At 38.9% G+C, this 19990-nt stretch overlaps 1 protein-coding gene across 5 annotated transcripts in view; it reads right to left on the bottom strand.

Moving 5' to 3' along the window:
- si:ch211-266o15.1 (zinc finger MYM-type protein 4) overlaps nucleotides 1-19990 on the bottom strand; it is a 38527-nt gene that overhangs the window by 5542 nt on the left and 12995 nt on the right. For 3 of the 5 annotated variants that reach the window (XM_023294983.3, XM_023294985.3, XM_035941377.2), the window contains 20 exons: nucleotides 19688-19903; nucleotides 18410-18560; nucleotides 17701-17816; nucleotides 17239-17601; nucleotides 16977-17127; nucleotides 15826-16001; nucleotides 15534-15711; nucleotides 15151-15264; nucleotides 14472-14515; nucleotides 12570-12708; nucleotides 7427-7542; nucleotides 7217-7334; nucleotides 5466-5720; nucleotides 3738-3814; nucleotides 3285-3414; nucleotides 3022-3173; nucleotides 2800-2914; nucleotides 1481-1738; nucleotides 1204-1315; nucleotides 1031-1099 (listed from right to left, as the gene is read on the bottom strand). In XM_023294983.3, coding sequence (XP_023150751.2) covers nucleotides 1031-1099; nucleotides 1204-1315; nucleotides 1481-1738; nucleotides 2800-2914; nucleotides 3022-3173; nucleotides 3285-3414; nucleotides 3738-3814; nucleotides 5466-5720; nucleotides 7217-7334; nucleotides 7427-7542; nucleotides 12570-12708; nucleotides 14472-14515; nucleotides 15151-15264; nucleotides 15534-15711; nucleotides 15826-16001; nucleotides 16977-17127; nucleotides 17239-17601; nucleotides 17701-17816; nucleotides 18410-18560; nucleotides 19688-19903 — 3050 coding nt within the window. The remainder of the gene's footprint in view (nucleotides 1-1030; nucleotides 1100-1203; nucleotides 1316-1480; nucleotides 1739-2799; nucleotides 2915-3021; nucleotides 3174-3284; nucleotides 3415-3737; nucleotides 3815-5465; nucleotides 5721-7216; nucleotides 7335-7426; nucleotides 7543-12569; nucleotides 12709-14471; nucleotides 14516-15150; nucleotides 15265-15533; nucleotides 15712-15825; nucleotides 16002-16976; nucleotides 17128-17238; nucleotides 17602-17700; nucleotides 17817-18409; nucleotides 18561-19687; nucleotides 19904-19990) is intronic. The other 2 variants (XM_035941376.2, XM_023294984.3) reach the window with 2 other exon arrangements.

The raw sequence follows: 19990 nt of genomic DNA, 5'->3' as shown, positions 1-19990 counted from the left end.
CTGGGCAATATCTTCCATAAACACATCATTCATTTCCACTGCTATGCTGATGGCGCCCAGCTCTACCTCTCCAGTAAACCCAACTCCACGCTCCCTCCCTCACCAACTGCTTTTCTGAAATAAAATCCTGGTTCAACTCAAACCTCCTAAAACTAAACGGTGACAAAACAGAGATTCTTCTCATTGGAACAAAATTAACAATATCCTGAACTGACAGTTTTTCCCTCACTATTGACAACTCCTCAGTTTCTCCCTCCCCTCAGGTAAAGAGCCTGGGTGTCATCCTTGATTCCCCATTTTCCTTCCACTCTCACATCAATAACATCACCCGGTCTGCATATTTCTATCTCATACTACCTCCATCCTGGTCCACACTAGTCACTTCACGCATCGACTACTGTAACTCTCTCCTCTTTGGTCTCCCTCACAAACCCCTCCATAAGCTTCAACTGGTCCAGAACACACATCATCTTCAAAACCCCCTCACTTCATCACATCTCCCCCGTCCTACAGCAGCTCCACTGGCTCCCTGTCAAATCCAGAATAGAATTCAAAATCCTCCTGTATACACTCAAGGCCACCCTGGCCCCTCCCTATCTGTCTGATCTCCTTCACATCGCCTCCTCCACCAGTTCTCTCAGATCTTCTTCCTCCATTCACCTCATGGTCCCACCGAACATCCGAAATATCGACTCTGCCTCTCTTCAAATCCAGACTCAAAACTCACCTGGTCAAGACTATTAATTCTCTCTAACTGCCTATTTCTTTATGTATGTTTTTTTTGTCTTTATGTATGTTTTTAATCTGTTTTGTTGTATTTGTTTTTCTTGTAAAGCGATCTTGGGTATCAAAAAGGCACTTACAAATAAAATGTATTATTATTATAACCTTTCCTACCCAGAGCCAAGTGAACAAGCACCAACTACTAATATGTTTTTTTTTTTGATTTGACACTTTTGACATTATGAACACACTCCACAGACATATGACCTCAAGCTAAGCTCTGCCAGTCAGTACCGATGACTCTGACCTGTGTGTGTTGACATTCTGTTCAGGCTGGAGGTAAAAAAAATTGGCCGTTCTCTTCACAGACTCTGGGCTGTTGGAGAGAAAGAGGACAAGCAACATGTTGAGTGTACTGAACAGCACCGATGCTGGCTGGTCTGGAACTGTGTTTCTGTGTTTTTTGTGTGCGAGTCTCACCATCTAGAGAGGTAGAAGTCATAGAGTCGGACTGGACATTGTAGAGGGTTGGTGACATTTTCCATCATCTCCAGGTTTCTCTCGTCCTCTGCCTGCCCTTTTCTGACTTGTTCTAAACAACAGAAACACCAAAACCCAGTCAGTCATTACAGCATTACACTCAACGTCAGAGACATCTGAAAATTTGGCTCCATCTTCTCATCAGCTGCAGAAACAAATTACTTTATTAATACAACCTTCACTTAAAATGACTCACGTATCGTTCTGCGACACCAACCTGTGTCTTCCTGGCTGGGCGGGGCAGTGCTGCTTCTCTGGAACTGGAGGTAGAGGACTTCGCCGGCTCGACTGCAGGGTTTGGTGTGCCGAGATAAATTTGAAAAAGACAGGCACCGGTGTTGCTCCAGGGTGGTGAAGTGGAAGCTTTTAGTGAAGAAGAAGAGCAGCGTGTTGAGCAGCACTATGGGGGAGTACGCGCCCAGCTGCTTACACTCCCACAGGTAGGACGCCTCGACACGGGAGGAAACCGCTCGACCTGGAGGAGGGAAAATACAGTCAAAGTACTGGCAGCCCTGGAATTTTTCCAGAAAATACACCATTCCTCCCAGAAATTGTTGCAATTACAAATGTTTTTGGTATACACGTGCTTATTTCCTTGATGTGCATTGGAAAAAGACCAAAAAAGAAGTCCACCCGTCCTCGTCCAGGGAGATCAGCCACAGCTCCATGGGTTATAAACTTCTTGATTATATTACGCACAGTGGACAAAGGAACTTCAAGATCTCTGGAGATGGTCTTGTAACCTTGAGATTGTTCATATTTTTCCCCAGTTTTGCTTCCTCAGACACTTCTGGGCTCTTCTTCATGCTTGGTGTGACACACACAGACACACAACACAAAGGCTGAGTCAACTTTTACACATTCTAACTGGCTTCAGTTGTGATTTCTATGTTGCCAGCACCTGTTACTGCCACAGGTGAGTTTAAATGAGCGTCACATGCTTGAAATAAAATGATTTACCCACAGTTTTAAAAGGGTGCCAACAACTTTGTCCAGCCCATTTTTTGAGTTTTGTGTAAAATTATGTCAGTTTTGGCTTTTTTCTTCTGCTTTTTTTGTGTTTTTTCCAATGCACATCAAGGAAATAAACACGTGTATACCAAAAACATTTGCAATTGCAACAATTTCTGGGAGAAATGGTGTATTTTCTGGAAAAATTCCAGGGGTGCCAATACTTTCGTCCATGACTGTATCTGACTTTTTAGCAGCTAAACACTCCTCTGTGTATGTTGCACTTCTGGTTGGAGCAGGTGGTGCTCAGTGGTGGGAGGAACTAAACAGTAATTCTGATTAAGAAAAAAAACGAGCTAAAAAAGACGCCAAAACACTCTAAAGAAAATCTGTGAGTTTACATTACAGGCAGCCTTTTGATCCAGTGTTGATATAAAAATGTTCAGTGCTGCTTTAAAATTGAACTCCACCACTACAGATGAAAACATGCGTACAGAGAGTTAATTATTTAATGTAAATACTCTGAATATGGGCTTTGAATTCACAAAGATCTGAAGAATTAGAACTTCTAGTCAATGACTGTACCGTTTGGTAGTAACTGAGGTTTCCAGAGTCGAAGCATCTCAGTGATCTCGGAGGCAAACTGCCAGTAGAGCTCGTCAGTAAAGATGTTCTCTATCCGGCCCTTGATGAACAGGTACTGTCCAAACGGAGAGACACAGGAAGCAATGAGTCAACACGTTAGGAAGAAGAGAAACACACTAAAAGAAGCAAGAAGGAAACCAGCGACACAGTGTTTGTGTGCACCTGTTGTATCCCCAGACACAGGTAGAAGACGCTGTCTGGACTGTAGGTCTCTCCGTTCGGCCGTCGCACTTCTTTGACAAAGCGAGACAGAGCAAAGTTGAGCTCAGCAGAGTCGCACTGAAGGATGTCTTCTTTAACGTCCACCAGACCGGCTGTGAGGGAAAGAAACACGACTGGTACAGATTAAAACTGCTTATAGAAGAGCCAGTTAATGAGCACCAACAGAGCATTATGTGAGCGTAGCAAAGGAACCTCAGGCTCACGTTCTGGTGGCTGCAGGCTGCGTTGTTGGACCCAGCTCCTCCAGGCTTTAACTCCATACAGGTGGTTCAGTTTGGAGGCGGCTGCAGTCGCCACGGCACCGTGTTCCAGTGATCCAGTCCGTCTTCGACTCTGCTTGGACAGACAATGAACGCTGTAGTAGTGCAGGAAAAGGTCGACACGGCTGAGAGAAAATGCACTTTCTACCAAACTTGAGTGGATTTGTATAAATACACCAGACCTTCATAAATGCCTAAATATTTAAAGGGCAGGAAGCTTCTGCAGCAGTAATTTCATCTGTTAGGAGTCATAGTGTTTCTAAGAGTCAGGTCGGAAACCAAAAGGCAGCCAATAAGAAAAGTTAAAGTCAGTAGAGTGAGTCGTTTTAAACCAGGAGGCTGCTAAAAGGAATCTGAGTTGAGTTGAAGCCTTCTGATCTGTCCGTCACGTTGTACCCGTTTGCGGCTGGAGGAACTCTCTCTGGATCTTTTAACTCCTCGCTTTCGAGTCGACGACTTCTGATTCAGCAATTCTGTAAAAGAAATACATAAAAAACGTGTACCTGAGTGTCTGAGAGCTGCTACGTATGTTTTCCACTTACAGGCAATGGTCATCATTAGCTGGAGTTAAATACAATTTTGAGGTATTTGTACTTTGAGTATTCCTACTTTATACTTGCTAAATGTCAGAAGGAACTATTGTACTTTCTACTCTACTACATTTATCTGACAGTTTCAGTTATATTTAAGATGAAGACTTAACAAGATCTTAAGACTTAAAATAAAACACACAGTTAAAGTGATTTCTTCTAAAAGCAGCATGTAGTTGGGGTCAGATGCCTGTCAGTTGTTAACAGTCCACATCGTACTAATTTTTCCCTCTAGACTCCTCACACAGTTTAATTTAAAAGCTTAAAACACTTTTTTCTTCCTCTTTTCCCATTATATGTTTGAACAGCTCTTAGATTTATCTGCTGCAAATAAAACTGGATATAAAGTACAAAGCTACAATAGCAATAGATATGTTGATAATTCCCTATTAATAATCTAATGATGTCATAAACAATAATATATCAATCAGAGGGACCAAACTGGGATTTTCACTTTAACATTTTGACTACATTTGCTGCTAATACTTCTGTACTTTTACTTAATCAGATGTTTTTGTTTAGAATGTTGACTATGCACTATTTCTACACTCTATTAGTACTTATACTTAAATGAAGGATCTGAATACCTCTGACTTTAATGTTGCTTCTTATGAAGTTTAAGCCGATTTTATTTACGTTTTTTACTGCCGGGTAGTTTGTACATTTGCCTTCCAGAGCAACAAAGCTCCAATCTTATAAGACAAATTCTACTTTTTTTGTTGACTATATTTTGCATTTTTCATTTGAATATGCAAATTGACTCAAGTAATCAAACAAACATAAACAAAAATAACAAAAGTACAATATATTAGCATATTGTAGTGGCGCAGACGACAGGAAATGGAAAGACCAAACCAATACTTTAACCCTCCTGTTGTCCTGTGGGTCAATATTGACCCGTTTTAAAGTTTGAAAATGTGGACAAAAAATATATTTTCAGAGTGAAACTTCTGATGTCCACATTTTCAACATTTTTGGAAAATCTTTGAAAATTTTTTGGTAGAAAAAAAGAAATGTTACGAATGTTTCTTAAGAACATTCACAAAAAAAATCAACCAAAATCCAGTGAATTTCGCTGGATTTTGGTTGATTTTTTTTGTGAATGTTCTTAAAGAAAACATTAGAAGTTTTACTGATATACATGTAATCACTTTAGACATTTTTAGGATATTTTTGGAAGATTTTTACTCATTTTTTAAAATATTTACAGGAATTTTCTTGCCAAATTTGGGGGATTTAAAAAAAAAAAAAAAAAACAACTTTTAAAGGAAATTTTTAAGGGATTATTGAAATTTTCCTCCTGAAGGTTTTGTATACTTTCAAAAGTTTGGGGAATGTTTTTGCTGAATTTTTGGATTTTTTTCAGACAAGGAAACAATATTTTTGGTGCCCGTAAATGAGGACAATAGGAGGGTTAATACTATATTTTGTTACTAAGACTGATGTACTTTTACTTATGTAGGACTGATGTTATTCTACACAATTAAACACATAAAACCCGACATAACATCATTTCAGGGACCTGATATCTCACCATACGGGAAGTCACTCTCCAAGTCCATCATTGGGGAGGAGGGCGGTTGATCTTCGGCACTGGTGGTAGGAGGGTCACTTGTTTTGCTCGTCTCCGGCTGGGTAGTAATCTGGGGATCAGCTGACTTTGTGCACCTGTCTGAAGTCGCAGGAAGTGGGAGGTCGGCTTGAACTGCTTTTTCAGTCGCCTCGTCTTCACAGATTGTGGGAACGACCAATTCAGACTTCAAGTCTCCTCTGTGAGAACTCTTCTGGTCTAAAGCAGAAACATTGTTTAGTTAATATATGCAAGGTTAATATATAATTGTGGAACTTTTTGTATCATAGTTGACATTTTTGCTTTTTTCAGGCCTAAAATCAACATGACCGCCTAAAACCAAACACCACATGGCATTTTAGAGAAAGATTCTTCTAAATATTATATATACAATTGAGTAAAATTGAAATTGAAAGTTATTTACAAAGATATTGTAGTAAACCTGTTGACTACTTTATATTAAATAAGTCAGAAAGCCTTGGAGTCTGGCCAGTCTTTTCTTCAGGAGGAAATGACATCATGTGGAGCAGGTCATGTGATCTGGAATTAACACACTTCCTGGAGAGGTGTTTTTGTAATGGGGAACTTAGTTGAAAATGATTTCTCAGACACAGATACAATTTGTTATTTTGTGTTACAAAATAACACAAATGACCACAGAAAAACACAACATGACTCAATGAGAGACAAAATTATCATATAAAGATACAAAAGGACCACAGAGACCCACATAATAATCACAAAATACTTACAATTACCACAAACAGACTGAAAACAGCCACAAAGGAGCACAAAATGACGACAAAAATTCACAAAATGATCACAAAAAGAAAAAAAATTCCCACAAAACTGTTTGAAAATAACCAAAAATGAGCACAAAGACACAAAACAACAACAAAAAGACACAACATCACAAGTGACACAAAATGACCACAGAAAAACACAAAATGACTCAGTGAGACAGATATTTATCATATAAAGACATAAAATGACGAGAGAAACACAGAAAAAAATTGCAAAATGACCACAAAAACACCTAAAATTATCACAACCAGACTGAAAATGGCCACAAAAAGGTGCAAAATGACCATAGAAATGCACAAAATGACCAGAAAAACACCTAAAACGCCCACAAAAAGGACTGAAAATGACCAAAAAAGAAACAAAATGACCACAGAGAAACAAAATGAGCAGGTCATGTGATCTGGAATCAACACACTTCCTTTAGAGGTGTTTTTGTAATGGGGAACTTAGTGGAAAGTGATTTCTGGGACACAGATACAATTTGTTATTTTCCACATAAAATTTGATACACTGCCAAAAAAGAAATGCCTGTTATGATTATCTCAAATTAATGAAAAGAACACAATCCAAACTATTTCTGAATCAGCTCATTTTATTATTGTTTAGCTCATTAGAAGGTGGTTGTTATTACATTCAGATGGTTATTTAGTTGACATTTTAGTGATATCCAGTCATTTTTTATTAGTGACTGTTTCCATAATAAATAAATATGGAATTTGTAAAGACATGATCATAATGAACATAAAAAACATGAGTTTTTCTTACTTTTAATAAAAATGCAATATATATCCCATGGACCTCAAAAGTCCCTCAGTTATATATTGACCCACCAGATGTTTATGGCAACAATTAAACATTTAGTATTTACTTGACTTAAATATATAAAAATCTGGAATTTTGTAAGTCCTCACCTGCACTGGAAACACACTCATCTGTCTGTTTTTCATCGATCACAGCAAAAGTCTCTGATTTGACAGCTGCATCCTTCATCTCTTTGTTCGGTGGCGGCACTACGATGGGAACAGGAACCTGGAGGAAACCGGACAGAAGAGTTTAAGTTACTGCTGCAGACACTCAGTGGAATTAATCACAGAATGGGAATACAAGGTAAAGGGACGTACAGGCATGGGCATAGCCATGGGAACTGGCGTGTGCTGGGAGTACATGTTCATAGGCACTGGAATGAAGACCGGTACTGGGACTGGAATCATGAACACCTTCACCTTCTCCTCTCCTGCTGAGGATGGAGGGTGGAAGAGGGAGACAACCAAGAGTCATTCCTCTGTTGAACTAATTTAAAAAGAATAACAAGGTACAGATGAATAGCTCACTGTCTCACAGAAAATCTAAATGAACAACAATCTGGTGCAATAAAATACACGTTACAGTGACTAAAACAGGCGTGTCAAACTCATCTTAATTCAGGTTCCACATTCAGCCCAATCTGATCTCAAGTGACCAGTAAAATCACAGCATAATAATCTATAAATAACCACAACTCCAAATGATTCCTCTGTTTCAGTACAAAAAAGTTCATTCTGAAAATATTCACATTTAATGAATTATCTTCTTACAAAACATCATGAACAACCTGAAGTTTCTTAAGAAAAATTAATTCAATTTCAGCAACATTCAGCCTCAGTTTGTCATTTCCACATTACAACTTCCAGATCACAGAGTGTCTACAAAAAAACACAACATTTAGTCATCTGGAACTTAATGATGCAGTATTTTATTTTATGATAAAAAACAACAAAAATAAGACAAAATATTACAAAAATGAGACACAAAACCACAAAAGCGAGAAACAAAGTCACAAAAAATGAGACAACACGAAACAAAACAAAGAGAAAAAATTAGACAAAAAATAGAAAGAAACAAAAAAATGGACAAATGGCAAAAAGTTGACAAAAAATGACAAAAGCGAGAAACAAAACAACATAAAAATAGACGAACAACACAAGCGAGACACAAAAAAACCACAAAATGACAAAAAGACAAAAAGCAATGAACAAAGCAAAACACAAAATGACAAAAATAAGACAACACAAGTGAGACAAAAAAGGAAACACAAAACAACAAAAACAAGACAAAATATTCAAAAAATGAGACAACAAACAGCAAAAATGAGAAACAAAATGACACAAAAATGTGACAAACAACACAAAACAAAGAGACACAATTAAACAAAAAAGCTACAAAGCGACAGAAAATGAGACAAACGACAAAAATGAGATAAAAAATTACAAAAGCAAGAAACAAAACGACAGAAACATATGACAAATTACAAAAATCAGACAAAAAAACAAAAACAAGACAAAATATTACAAAAATGAGACACACAATGACAACAGAACAATGAGCAATCTAGTATTTTACTTTATGATCAAAACAACTTGTCATGGTCTAGAAATTAGTTTAAATTTGTAGTTTTACTAATTTGTATTTAATGTCGACTGTAAATGTTACATTTTTCATCCTGTGGGCCAGACTGGACCCTCTGGAGAGCCGGCTTTGGCCCGCGGGCCGCATGTTTGACACCCTTGGACTAAAATCAACAGAATTTGACAGGAGGAAACAAACTCTCACCTGACAAAAATGGCATTTTGGAAGGGAAAAAAATACTTTTACTCATCATAACAAAATTATTCAACATGCTTCAGGATGGACATTTAAACGTCTGTTTATCTCACTGTGACTGAATGAAGTCAAAATCCTCCAATGCCACCTTCAATCATCTGCTGACCACATATAATCTGACATTGTACTTAGAAGTCCTTACAATTTAATATGCATATACACCAGCTGTCATAAATATATAGACTCTTTGACTTAAAGGCTGTCTTTTACATTTATATATATATCAGGAAAACCAATATGATCCATCAGTACAAATGCAGTAGCATGCTTGGGCCAGTAGGTGTAGCTATAGTTCGTGGTGTATTTTATGCTTCAGACAGCTGTTTTCCCATCATTCGTCCTTTCTCTGCTATCATGAATGGATTTATTATTTGAGGAAGTACAGCAATTGTTTAAAACGCATTTTCAGCTCAGTTCCCTCCCTACAAAGACAACTTTTGCATCTTTAAATGACAGCAGTGCTTTGTGAAGCAGACAAGTTGAGTTGTAAGCAAATTTCTGATGCTCATTCCTCAACACAGGCCATTTGTATGAGAAACAGGATGAATAAAACATGAGACAAACTGCTGCAAACATTTTCTTTCTCAAATAAAATTTATTGACTTTTTTTTGCATTTAACAAAAAATCTTTTTCAGATGATGACAGTATATTTCTAGAGCGGAGAGAAACAGAAAAATGCAACATGCACATATTGTTAATTAGTATAAAAAAAACCTACAACATACAATGAGTTGTTAAACAACTAGAAAAGTAAACTTTAGAGATGCAATTCAGAACTGGAGGCAACTCATGTTCAGCTCAAGTCCAGAGGAAGAGTCGAAGTCGGCGTTGGTTCACGTGATTCAATCAGTGGTGAGGTACAGAAATAAATCACATTCATTTATAACAAAGTATAACAATACAAATAAGTCATCTGAACATCCAAATGAATTCTGTTTGCCTGACTCACACGGTTAAGAAATTCAAGTGACTGCAGGTTTTAGTGTCATAGATAAATGTCAAAATGAAAGGTGAGTTAAACTATCATGAATGAAACACTTCAGCTAGTTTGGTCGACATGTTGAGAAATTTAAAGCAAATCACATCCTATAATCTGTTTATTCCGACTTCTTTGAAAGCAAGAACTTCTAATTTCATTTCCTGACTAACTTAATACTGCACAATCAAGTGTCTGTTTTAAAATGTGGGCAACATATGAGCACCTTTAACCCTCCTGTTGTCTTCATTTACAGAAATTATTGTCTGAAAAAAATCCAAAAATTCAGCCCCCCCCCCAAAAAAAAAAAAAAATTTACCCAAATTTCTGAAAATTTGCAAGACCTTTAAGAAGAAAATTCCAATATTTCCTTAAAAGCTTCCCTTAAAAGTTTGATTTAAACAAATCCCCCAGATTTGGCAAGAAAATTTGTGTAAATATTTTCAAAAAATGAGTAAAAATCTTCCAAAAAAATCTTAAAAATATCTAAAGTCATTACATATATATCTGCAAAACTTCTAATATTTTCTTTAAGAACATTCACAAAAATTTTTTTTGTGAATTTTAAGAAACATTTAGTTTTTTCCACCAAAAAATGTTCAAAAATTTCCAAAAAATGTCAAAAATGTGGACATCAGAATTTTCACTGTGAAAATATATTTTTTTTCTACATTTTCAAACTTTAAAATGGATCAATTTGAGTCCATTTACACAACATATGCACAAAAAAGAGCATTAGATCATGAAGTTTAAGACACTTGAGAAGGTACCATGATAAGGATGAGCTTTAATGACACATTTATGCATTTTGACACATATTTATTAATGAGGTAAGATGTACTTTTCCTAACCCTGTTACAGTACAGTCTGTAGGTCAGTGAAGCACGTAAAAGGCAGGATTTCAACCTCGTCTCTTTTAGTTCACTTGCACAAGTGAACAAACAAAACACTCTTAATGGAAAGAAGATAGAGAGCCATGCAAATCTGTTCTTGCAGAAAGGACCATAAATACTGCAATCTTTAGCTTCTTACAAAAATACAGAAATACCCCACTGAGTGCAAACTTTCTCTGTACTGCCTGTTTGCAAAAACAAATTAATTAAACTACTGAAAACTGTCCTGCCTTTGCTCTCAACAAGGTTCAGTGTAAACAGATGGCATGTTAAGTAGTGTGCAGCAGTTTTTATCTGAGTCCACGGTCAGAGGAGAGGACGACTTCTGATGTCAGCAGATCAGGAGGCTGTGGAGAGAAAAACTCGGGTGACATACTCAACCCTCTTAAGAAGTCAGTTGGAAAATGCATAGAGATTTGGTTAAATTAAATTGGCACACTGTTGGTGTTACTTGGACTAAAACAACATCATGATTGGCTGTGGTCACAAACTGCACACTGTCAAAACACCAAAGCTTGTAAACTGAATAAATCTGTTGCACAAACTTTATTTATTGCATGTTTAAGTCAAAAGCTTTGTTCTTCTATTTGTCTTATTCAGGAGGCTCACCTTGAGTTTCCAGTTCAGGAACTGATTTGTAGATCAGTCGGGTGTGGTAGAGTTCAAAGCAGGGAACAGGACAGAGATTGGGCTCTCCTGAACACGTTTTACAGTAATACGGCGTCTGCCTCCTTGTCTTGCTCTTGTGCTCGCAATCCATCATTTCAGAAGGTTCCTCCTCCTTTCGCTCCTCACTGTTCTCATCCGGAGAGGTTCCTCCTGTCTCCTCCTCTTCCTTCTTTTCTGCTTCCTTCTCGGGCTCCTCATTCTCGTCCATCTTCTGCTTCTTCCTCTCTGGCTCTTCTTCCTCCACCCTCTTCCTCTTGTGCTGTGAGCAGACCTTGCAGTCAGAGTCAGTCTCCCTCCTGCCCAGGAAATGGCGTCCGGTTAGACGTGCTGGAACGCCGTTACACGGCTGAACTTCTCCATGAGGTTTTGGTGACGGCGCAGGAGATGTGGATGCCTGAGTGGACGGTTGGTCGGGCTGCGAGGGGCTATCTAGCAGAGCTGGTGCAATTGTTAGAACAGCTAATTGTGAGCAACAAATAAAAAAATAAACCCATAAATAAATAAACAAATGAAATGAAATGAAGGAAAGAGCAGCCATGGCCGCTCAAACTAGCCAATATATTATTATTGTCAGTGCTTGGTGAGAAACAGCTGACTGATGTGTTAAAACTCAGCAGGGAACGTTACAAATGAGGGAATAACAATAACATGTCCTGGCATAGAAAATGCTATTTTACACTAAACAGAAGCCCAGGAAATCACCGCTCTACAGGTGTGGACACAAAACAGTAACGCTCAAGCAAGGCCAGTAATGTTTACAAGTTAAAAGCTGCTTTTTCTTTGATTAAATTGAAACTTTAACTACATCATCTGATTTGTGCCAGAGGAAAACATTACAGCAACAGCTTCAGGGTGAAACCTCCATTACCAGATCTGTTTGGTAGAAAAAATTGTACAAAACTCAATATTTTTTAATGTAAAAACACATTTTAAATACTAAAATATTAAATGTGTTTCAAATGTGTGCTGGTGTTCACCTGGTATTTCTACATTTTTAGTGCAGTTTACCGTCCGGATGCTGTTGAACAAGTTTTCACCATTAAAACTGACATGTGAGTCCAGCTGTGAAACAGAGCTGTAGTTACCTCCTGGTTCGGTGGAAGGCGTGGGCAGCTGGCACATTATTTCTTGGTCCATGGTGAAGGGTCGGCACAGAACTGACTTGTTCTTCATCTGACGCCGACGGGATGCAGGAACACGCATGGCGTCAGTCTGAGTACTGGCCTGCATGAGCATTAAACATGAAACAGCAATGATACACAAGGAAGAGCTTTTTCTTTATCAGAAATATCTTCAGCAAGTTTTGAGTTTCTGACAGCATCTCACATCAAATACTACAGATGATGACCAATTAATCAACAGAGACATAAAGCTTTCTGTGACTTTTAGAAACTGATATCATAAAAATTGCTTGAATGAACAGTAACAGTTGTTGGCAGCTGGAGGTTTCCTGTCAACAGTTTTACAGAAGTGTCTTTTATGATGGTGGACATTTTTTCATCACAATACTACAAGAAGCCACTGGGAAAAACTGGCAGCAAGACAGAGGGATGGAACAATGTCTCCCCTTTAAATACAGCCTCGCTCTGTACACCTGGTTTAAACTGGTACCTCGGCTTCCCCATCAAACTGAAATCTGATTGTTTATGCGTACCGACAATCAGCTGTCTGTTGCCGAGGTCGTTCAGCGGGTTGTTGGTGTCGTCTACTAGATATAATTTAGAGATCCACATTTAAGTAAAGAAATGGTAAAAGGGCTTTTCAGCTACTACTGTCTGCTTTAGTTTGTTGAATTGTAAATCACGTAAAGATATAAGATATAGACATTACTTTGTTACATATATTGTTCATCATTCAATTTCTCCTTTCAGCACATTTTCTCACTAAGCGGCAGTTAAAGGGTATTCAATGTAAGCTCTAAATAGCAACACAAATATATGATGAACTGTGGTTTTTTCCTGTTAAACTCTGTTATTGCTTTTACTATATGACCACCATATAAACCCTGACGGCAGAAACGTGGTCACAGATCACAAGAGAAGTATTACTATACATTCAGACGTGCACATGTGCCCAACTAAAGTCTACAGTCAACTGAAGTTAAAAACAGAAGGTTACTGGTAACACTGGATCATAAATGGACAACGCCCATAGCTATTCTTCACATTTAAAAGCCTTGCATGACAGAAAATAATTGGTCTGACAAAATAAGTCTGCGCAAATGCAGAAAGGTTATATAGACATGACCTGGGTCAAAATTAATCAAAAAAACTACCAAATGAGATCACTTAAACTCCTCTAAAGGAAAGCAGCATTCCTTCATTTCAAAATGTCCAGACATTGTAAGAGATTGATAATCCATTTTAGGATTTTCACTATTAGGTTAGTTAATGGACTCACAGCAAAGCAAACCCTATAAACTGAAGAGGGAATAGCATTAATAAAGGCAGCGAAGGCTGAAATACCAATTCACGACAGCAACTAATTTATTCTCTGGCGCCTCATCAAGAAAAACTATTTTTGCCCCCTTCATAACTTACAATATCACTCTATCTTGCTCAGTACAAGATTATTTCAAGTTCAAAGAACAACAAAACATTGAACAGTAACTATTTTTTCACAGAGAAAACCTAACCCAGTGCTTTTGTGTAAGTTTTTCCATTTATCTCAGCTTTGGTTCAGACTTTGTTGTGAATACAATGTCTGCTTGTTTGATCCTTTTCATCAATGAACACTCCAGGTTCTCGGTCCCTATACCAGGGTCACTTTCTAGTGCCTGCAATTAATGGGACTGACCCTTATTTGAGTTGCAATTATTGGGCAAGTGCAGCAACTACAGCGAAGGAGTTTTGTGGGAGCAGTAATGTTTCTAAAGATATGCCAGTAGATCTCCAGAATTATAATACAGTATCCTTTAACAATATTTGACCAAGACCTAAAGGTGTACACAAGGCTTGATCAAAAGCAAAAACACACACAGTACGTACGTGGTCGAGGTGCTTTCCATCTACATTGGAGGTTGGAAGAGCTCCTAGAAGAAAGCAAAAAAATGCACACTGCTCAATGCCTTCAGACATAGAAATAAACAACAAGCTGATTAAATTCAATATACAAATGATGTATCTGTCACTAAAGGTAGCAGAATAATGTGAGGTGAATATTACATTCTGTTACACTCAATGGGAGATAAAAATATATCACCAATGTCATCTTTTGTTAAAAACAAATATCCATACTCTGTTAGAAAGTAGAAACGCTTCAGCCAGACAGACCTTGTCTGGTGTTACTTTTATTGCTTGAGACTTTTTTCCTTCCATTAATTGCAGTCTAGACTACTTAACACGTAGAAAACAGCAACCATATCTGAAGACAGATGCTTAATAATTCAGACAGACTCTGTACAGCCTCTTATTCTATTCTCAATCTTACGTCTAAATGTCCTCACCGTTTTACTTACAGTTCTGATACATTACATACATATTTATTTACATGACTGACTACATTTCATGTCAACACCTGCTGAATGATATCCAACATCATCAATGTAGGACCCAGTTAAGCTGGACAATCCTTAAAGAGCCGGACTAAGTCAACCTTTCTTCCCGACAGTATGAGTCACAGGATGGCCGTTGAAAACACCCACTCTTGTCTAAGGTAAGAACTAACCAGCCAGAGCAGTATCTGCCGACCCACTGGGCTGAGTGGCAGAGCCATTGGCCAATGAGACGACATCGGCTATGACAGGATTCATCTTTGAGGAGTGGTGAGGCTGGGTTGGAGCTGGAAGAAGAGGGGAAACAAGGGTTTGAACCCAAGATAAGGAGATTACTTTCTATCAACCCAAACTAGACTTGAAAATAATTACATTTTCAGCATTGGCCTTATTCTCTTTCATTTCCAGTCAAGGCTTGTTATTGTGAAACCCAAAAAAACAACAAAAACATGCTGTAGCAACATACGTGTTGCTGTTGGTTGAGAAAACAACATTTCAGATACGAGATTTTAACTTGCATGTAGACTTCATCGCTGCACTGCATAAAACTAATTACCATATGGTGTCTGTGGGGCCGTTCCGGTACCGTTACTGCTGGTGTGTTGGTTTGTCTCAAAGTGAAGGTAGCAGTACTGCAGCAGACAAGGCAGGTTGCAGAAGTTACGGACCGAACCCAAACACTGCAGCTTCTCCGTCATGTAGCCCTGCTTCCTGCAGCTGTCACATCGACCCATCTGCACCGGAGAGAGTAAGAGCAAAGGAAGAACAGACGTAGAAAATGAAAGACAAAACCACATTAAAGACAGGAAGATGTTCCGTTATACGACAGACAGTGCACCAGCTCTTACCCCATAGTAGAGTACAGTGTACTGGGACATGCAGTGAGGTCTGCAGAACTCCTCCATCTTCCCTCCATAGTGGCTGTGCAGCATCTTCTGGCTGATGCCGGAGCAGTAAGTGCAGGGATGCCAGGGATGATCCTTGTTACGATACGTCACATCATGTTTGAAGAGCAGCTTACAGTCTGGAAAGCATGACGGACAGCAGGTTTTATTATTCAGTAGTACACCAAACACCCTATGACAGCAATTACTTTAACGTTATGGAAGATGAGAGCTGCAGTTCCTCACAATTTTCAATCCATTTTTTTCCAGGATGGTTAACGTGATCTCTGGGTGACCATTTCAGAGTAGTTACAATAACATGTAGGATTCAGATCCTTCTATTTTACTGTATATTTTAATTGCTCTGTAATGTCATGCAGCAAATAGCCATGGGTCGGTCCCTGTTAATGGGTCACCAGCTCAACGTGTTGAACTACCCGGGCACCTGAGTTTCAATATGCTTTAAAATTCTCCTAAAATAAAACATTCAACCAAAGCAAACTCGAGGCAAAATGAATGCTGTTGACCATATTAGTGTTACAATGACTTGGCAATTTAATGTGTTTTTTTTTTTAGACTGTAGGATTTTTATTGGTGTATTTCAACTTCCCTACAGTTTAGGAACTGCTAGAAGGTCTATGTTTAGTGTTCTCTTCACACCACCAACAGCAGGCTACGATATTGTCAGTATCTCCATGGCTGCAACACTTGTCACCTCCGTAATTAGCTAGTGGTTGCATGAGATGTTTTCTGGCATCTAATTTTGTGTCAAACCATTAAAGTTTGTACACACAGGAGTTTGGTGAACTTACCTTGAACTCCTAAGCAAATTTCATTAGAAAAATGGTGACAGATTTGGGAGCCAAAATATGAAAATGTTTTTTTGTGAAGCCCGTTGCATTATTTAGATGACTGATCATTATAAGGATTTGATGTAAATTGTTTAGAATGTAAAAAACAAGCAAGTGTGTGACAACAAAAGAGCAACTGATGGACTGAAGGAAAGAAATGGGGGGGAACAAAGCCAATACAGTCCACTGAGTTGACAAGCACTGAACAGACATTCTGCTTCTGCAAGAAAAAAATAACTGTGTAGAAGATAAAAGGGGACTCACTTTCACTGCAGAAGACCACGTCCTGCTGGTTGTAGCTGATGGTTTCAAAGAGTACCTTTGCTTGTTTACAGTACTCGCACAATGCAAGGATGTTTTTCTGGGCTTTATACTGCTCACAGCATGTCTTACTGCAGAACATAGAAATATGACCCTGCAGGGAAAAATTCTTATTAGCATGAACATAATGTTAGTCAAAGAATGTTGCACGAGTCACACAAGTAGGACAGCTGGGTGTCTGAATCAGCATGTATGTGTCTCTTACTTGGTGACTGAATAGCAGTGGCTTGCCGTTAAACTGTTTGCTGCACTGATGGCAGGTCAGTTTGGCGATGTCAGCTGCTCCACTCTCAGCCGGTTTCTGGGGCTGACTGGGGGGTGGTTTGGCCTGGGCTTGTCCAGGGACAGAGGGGGACAACGTGGGACGGTAGGGAGTCACTAGAGGTGGCACTGAGGTATGGCTAGGATGATGGCCTGGGTACGGGGCTGAAGATGGGTAGTCCTGAGGGATGGGTGGGACTGAGCTGGCTCCAGCAGAGGGCCCCGCTTTGGGTGCCTCTCTGACGGAGGAGTCCCTGAGAGAGGAGGTTCCGTTGGTCAGGTCTGGTTGAGACGTGTGACCAGACTTCTGCAAAACATAGAGCAACAATAACAAAGTCAAATCTAACAGAAGACAAGTCAACAGCTTTGATAGATAAAAAAACATCCCACGGTGTTGATGCTTTACCCTGTATATAGACACGCAGGAATAGGAGCAGAAGTTACGTATCGTGCCGTCCACCATGGCCAGATGATACTGTGGAACGGCTGAAACTTTGCACAGGCTGCATGGAAATGGAGCACCTGCAGGAAAACAGTGAAATTAAAAACACTCAGCTGCTATTATGTGCATTCAAATCATGCGTTTCTACATTTATCGGCTGTAGTTGTGATACAGATCAGAGTAAAAGATTTCTTCCTGGTACTGTATTTAAAGGTATGCTGAGCAGGATGTTTTGGGCAAAAATTTCATACAAACTTTCAGCATATTGTAACTTAAGGGTTTTAAGGGGAATTAGATTTTTGCACCTACTCCTAGCTTTAGAAAATTGCACCCAGCAATAGTAGATTTCAGTGAATCACAGGATGTTTCCACCAGGGTAGGTGGAAAAGTATTAGAAGCAACAAAGTTTGTGATGACAGCGGGATGTGGTGGCACAATGGGTTGGAGGGAGGACGGTCATTTGGGAGATCAAGGTTTGAATAACGGGTGAAGACACAAAATAATGTTGACTTTTAGTTTGACTTGTGCATTTGAAGGGTAGAAGGAAGAGCTCAGAGGAGGGTTGCATATTTTTGAAGTCCTGATTTGTTTTTAATTTTTTTGTTGCCTATTCCAGATTTCTGCCAACTGTAGTTTTAAGTGTGCATATCTAAGATAACTGTGTCTGTCTTACCAGTGAGAATATGTTGGGGTGGCCGACTCTGCTCCACACAAGCAGGGGAACAGTAAAGCTGAACTCTGCCTTTTTGGTCTCGCTCCATGATAGTGGTGGACACTATTGCAATGATGTGACAGTAGGCACACTCGACTGTCTTTCTGCAGGTCTGTGTAAAAAAAAACAGTTCAGAAGAGGTGTACATTTGCTACATTTGCTTAATACACATGAGGTGCTGGGTGTGATTTTCTGATGGAACATGATTTCTAAGCCATTTAGCTAAAATGTTAAATTACTTCTTGAAAATAGGTAGTACAGTGGTCCCTCGTCTATCGCAGGGGTTACATTCCAGACCCGCCCGCGATAGACGAAAATCCAAGTAGCGACCATATTTATTTAATTACTTATATATATATATATATATATATATATATTTTTTTTTTTTTTTTTTTTTTTTTAATTTAAGGCTTTATAAACCCTCCCCACGTGCCACAGAGCAACACTATGCGCAGCGATCACAAGTCTGAGTGAAATGGACAAGGCCAGATGCTGAATGCTGCTAAACACGGGAGACAGATGAGACTGATGCTACGGTCTCTGAGCCAATCAGAGCCCAGCGCTGTACGCTGCACATTTTATTTCCATTAAATATTCTTTTAATATGTTTTAATTATTATGTTTCGTATCTTTTTATATGTTTTCAATTTTTTAGGCTAGAAAATGCAGATTTTACCGCAAAAATAATGTAGCTATCGCAGAGCCGGTCGCTATGACTGAACCACTGTGTCGCAATGCACCATGGGAGTTCAGGGTGTTGGGGGTTTAAATGTCATTATTGTGGTTTATGTTCACGTTACAGTGCTATTTGTGTTTTATTGTGTTTTTGTGGTTTAGTCAGCCTAGTTAGATTGGTTAAGTGTTCTGTTGTCAGGACTGTGAGTGTGAAGTGTGTTTGATGACTTCCTGCCACATTTTTAATAGCGCTATTCTGTGTGTGTCAAAATAAAAGCATCTGCCAGTTGCAGAGCGCATAAAAGGTAGATATTCCTTCCCCATTGCCGTTCTTCAACGCAGCTCGCTGCAACAATAAATATATAAAAATACCTATATATCGCAAAACCCGCAATAAAAAAGCAATTTAAAAATCTGTGATACAGTGAGACCTCCAAAAATGAACCGTAATATGGCAAGGGACCACTGCATAGCTTAAGTAATGTTTAATATCCATACTCCAAACAAAATACACAATGCACAATTATTTTAAAACAAAACCAACAACAAACATTTTTGCCATACCTGTTTGTAGGTGCTGATGCAGGTCGGACCACAGAAGTTGAGCTGAGATCTGTCAATTATGAGTGTCTGACAGGAACCTGAGTTGCTGTTACAGTAAAGTCCGCAGCCTTCACAGCAGTTCATAGCTAACTGACGCATCTTGCGCCACGTTACAAAACAAGCGTCGCTGCAGAGTCTGTGCAGGCGGCCTTGATGGGTGACCTCGTGCTCAATCTGCTACAGAGATGATCACAGTCAAACACGTGGACAACGGCTCATCACTTAAACTCAACTAAAACCTGTCTTTACTTCATAAGCTCCTAG

Source organism: Amphiprion ocellaris, chromosome 20 (assembly GCF_022539595.1).
Source record: "Amphiprion ocellaris isolate individual 3 ecotype Okinawa chromosome 20, ASM2253959v1, whole genome shotgun sequence".
Taxonomy (NCBI): Eukaryota; Metazoa; Chordata; class Actinopteri; family Pomacentridae; genus Amphiprion; species Amphiprion ocellaris.
The sequence above is the reverse complement of the archived record's forward strand: the minus strand, read 5'-3'. Positions and strand labels throughout refer to the sequence as shown.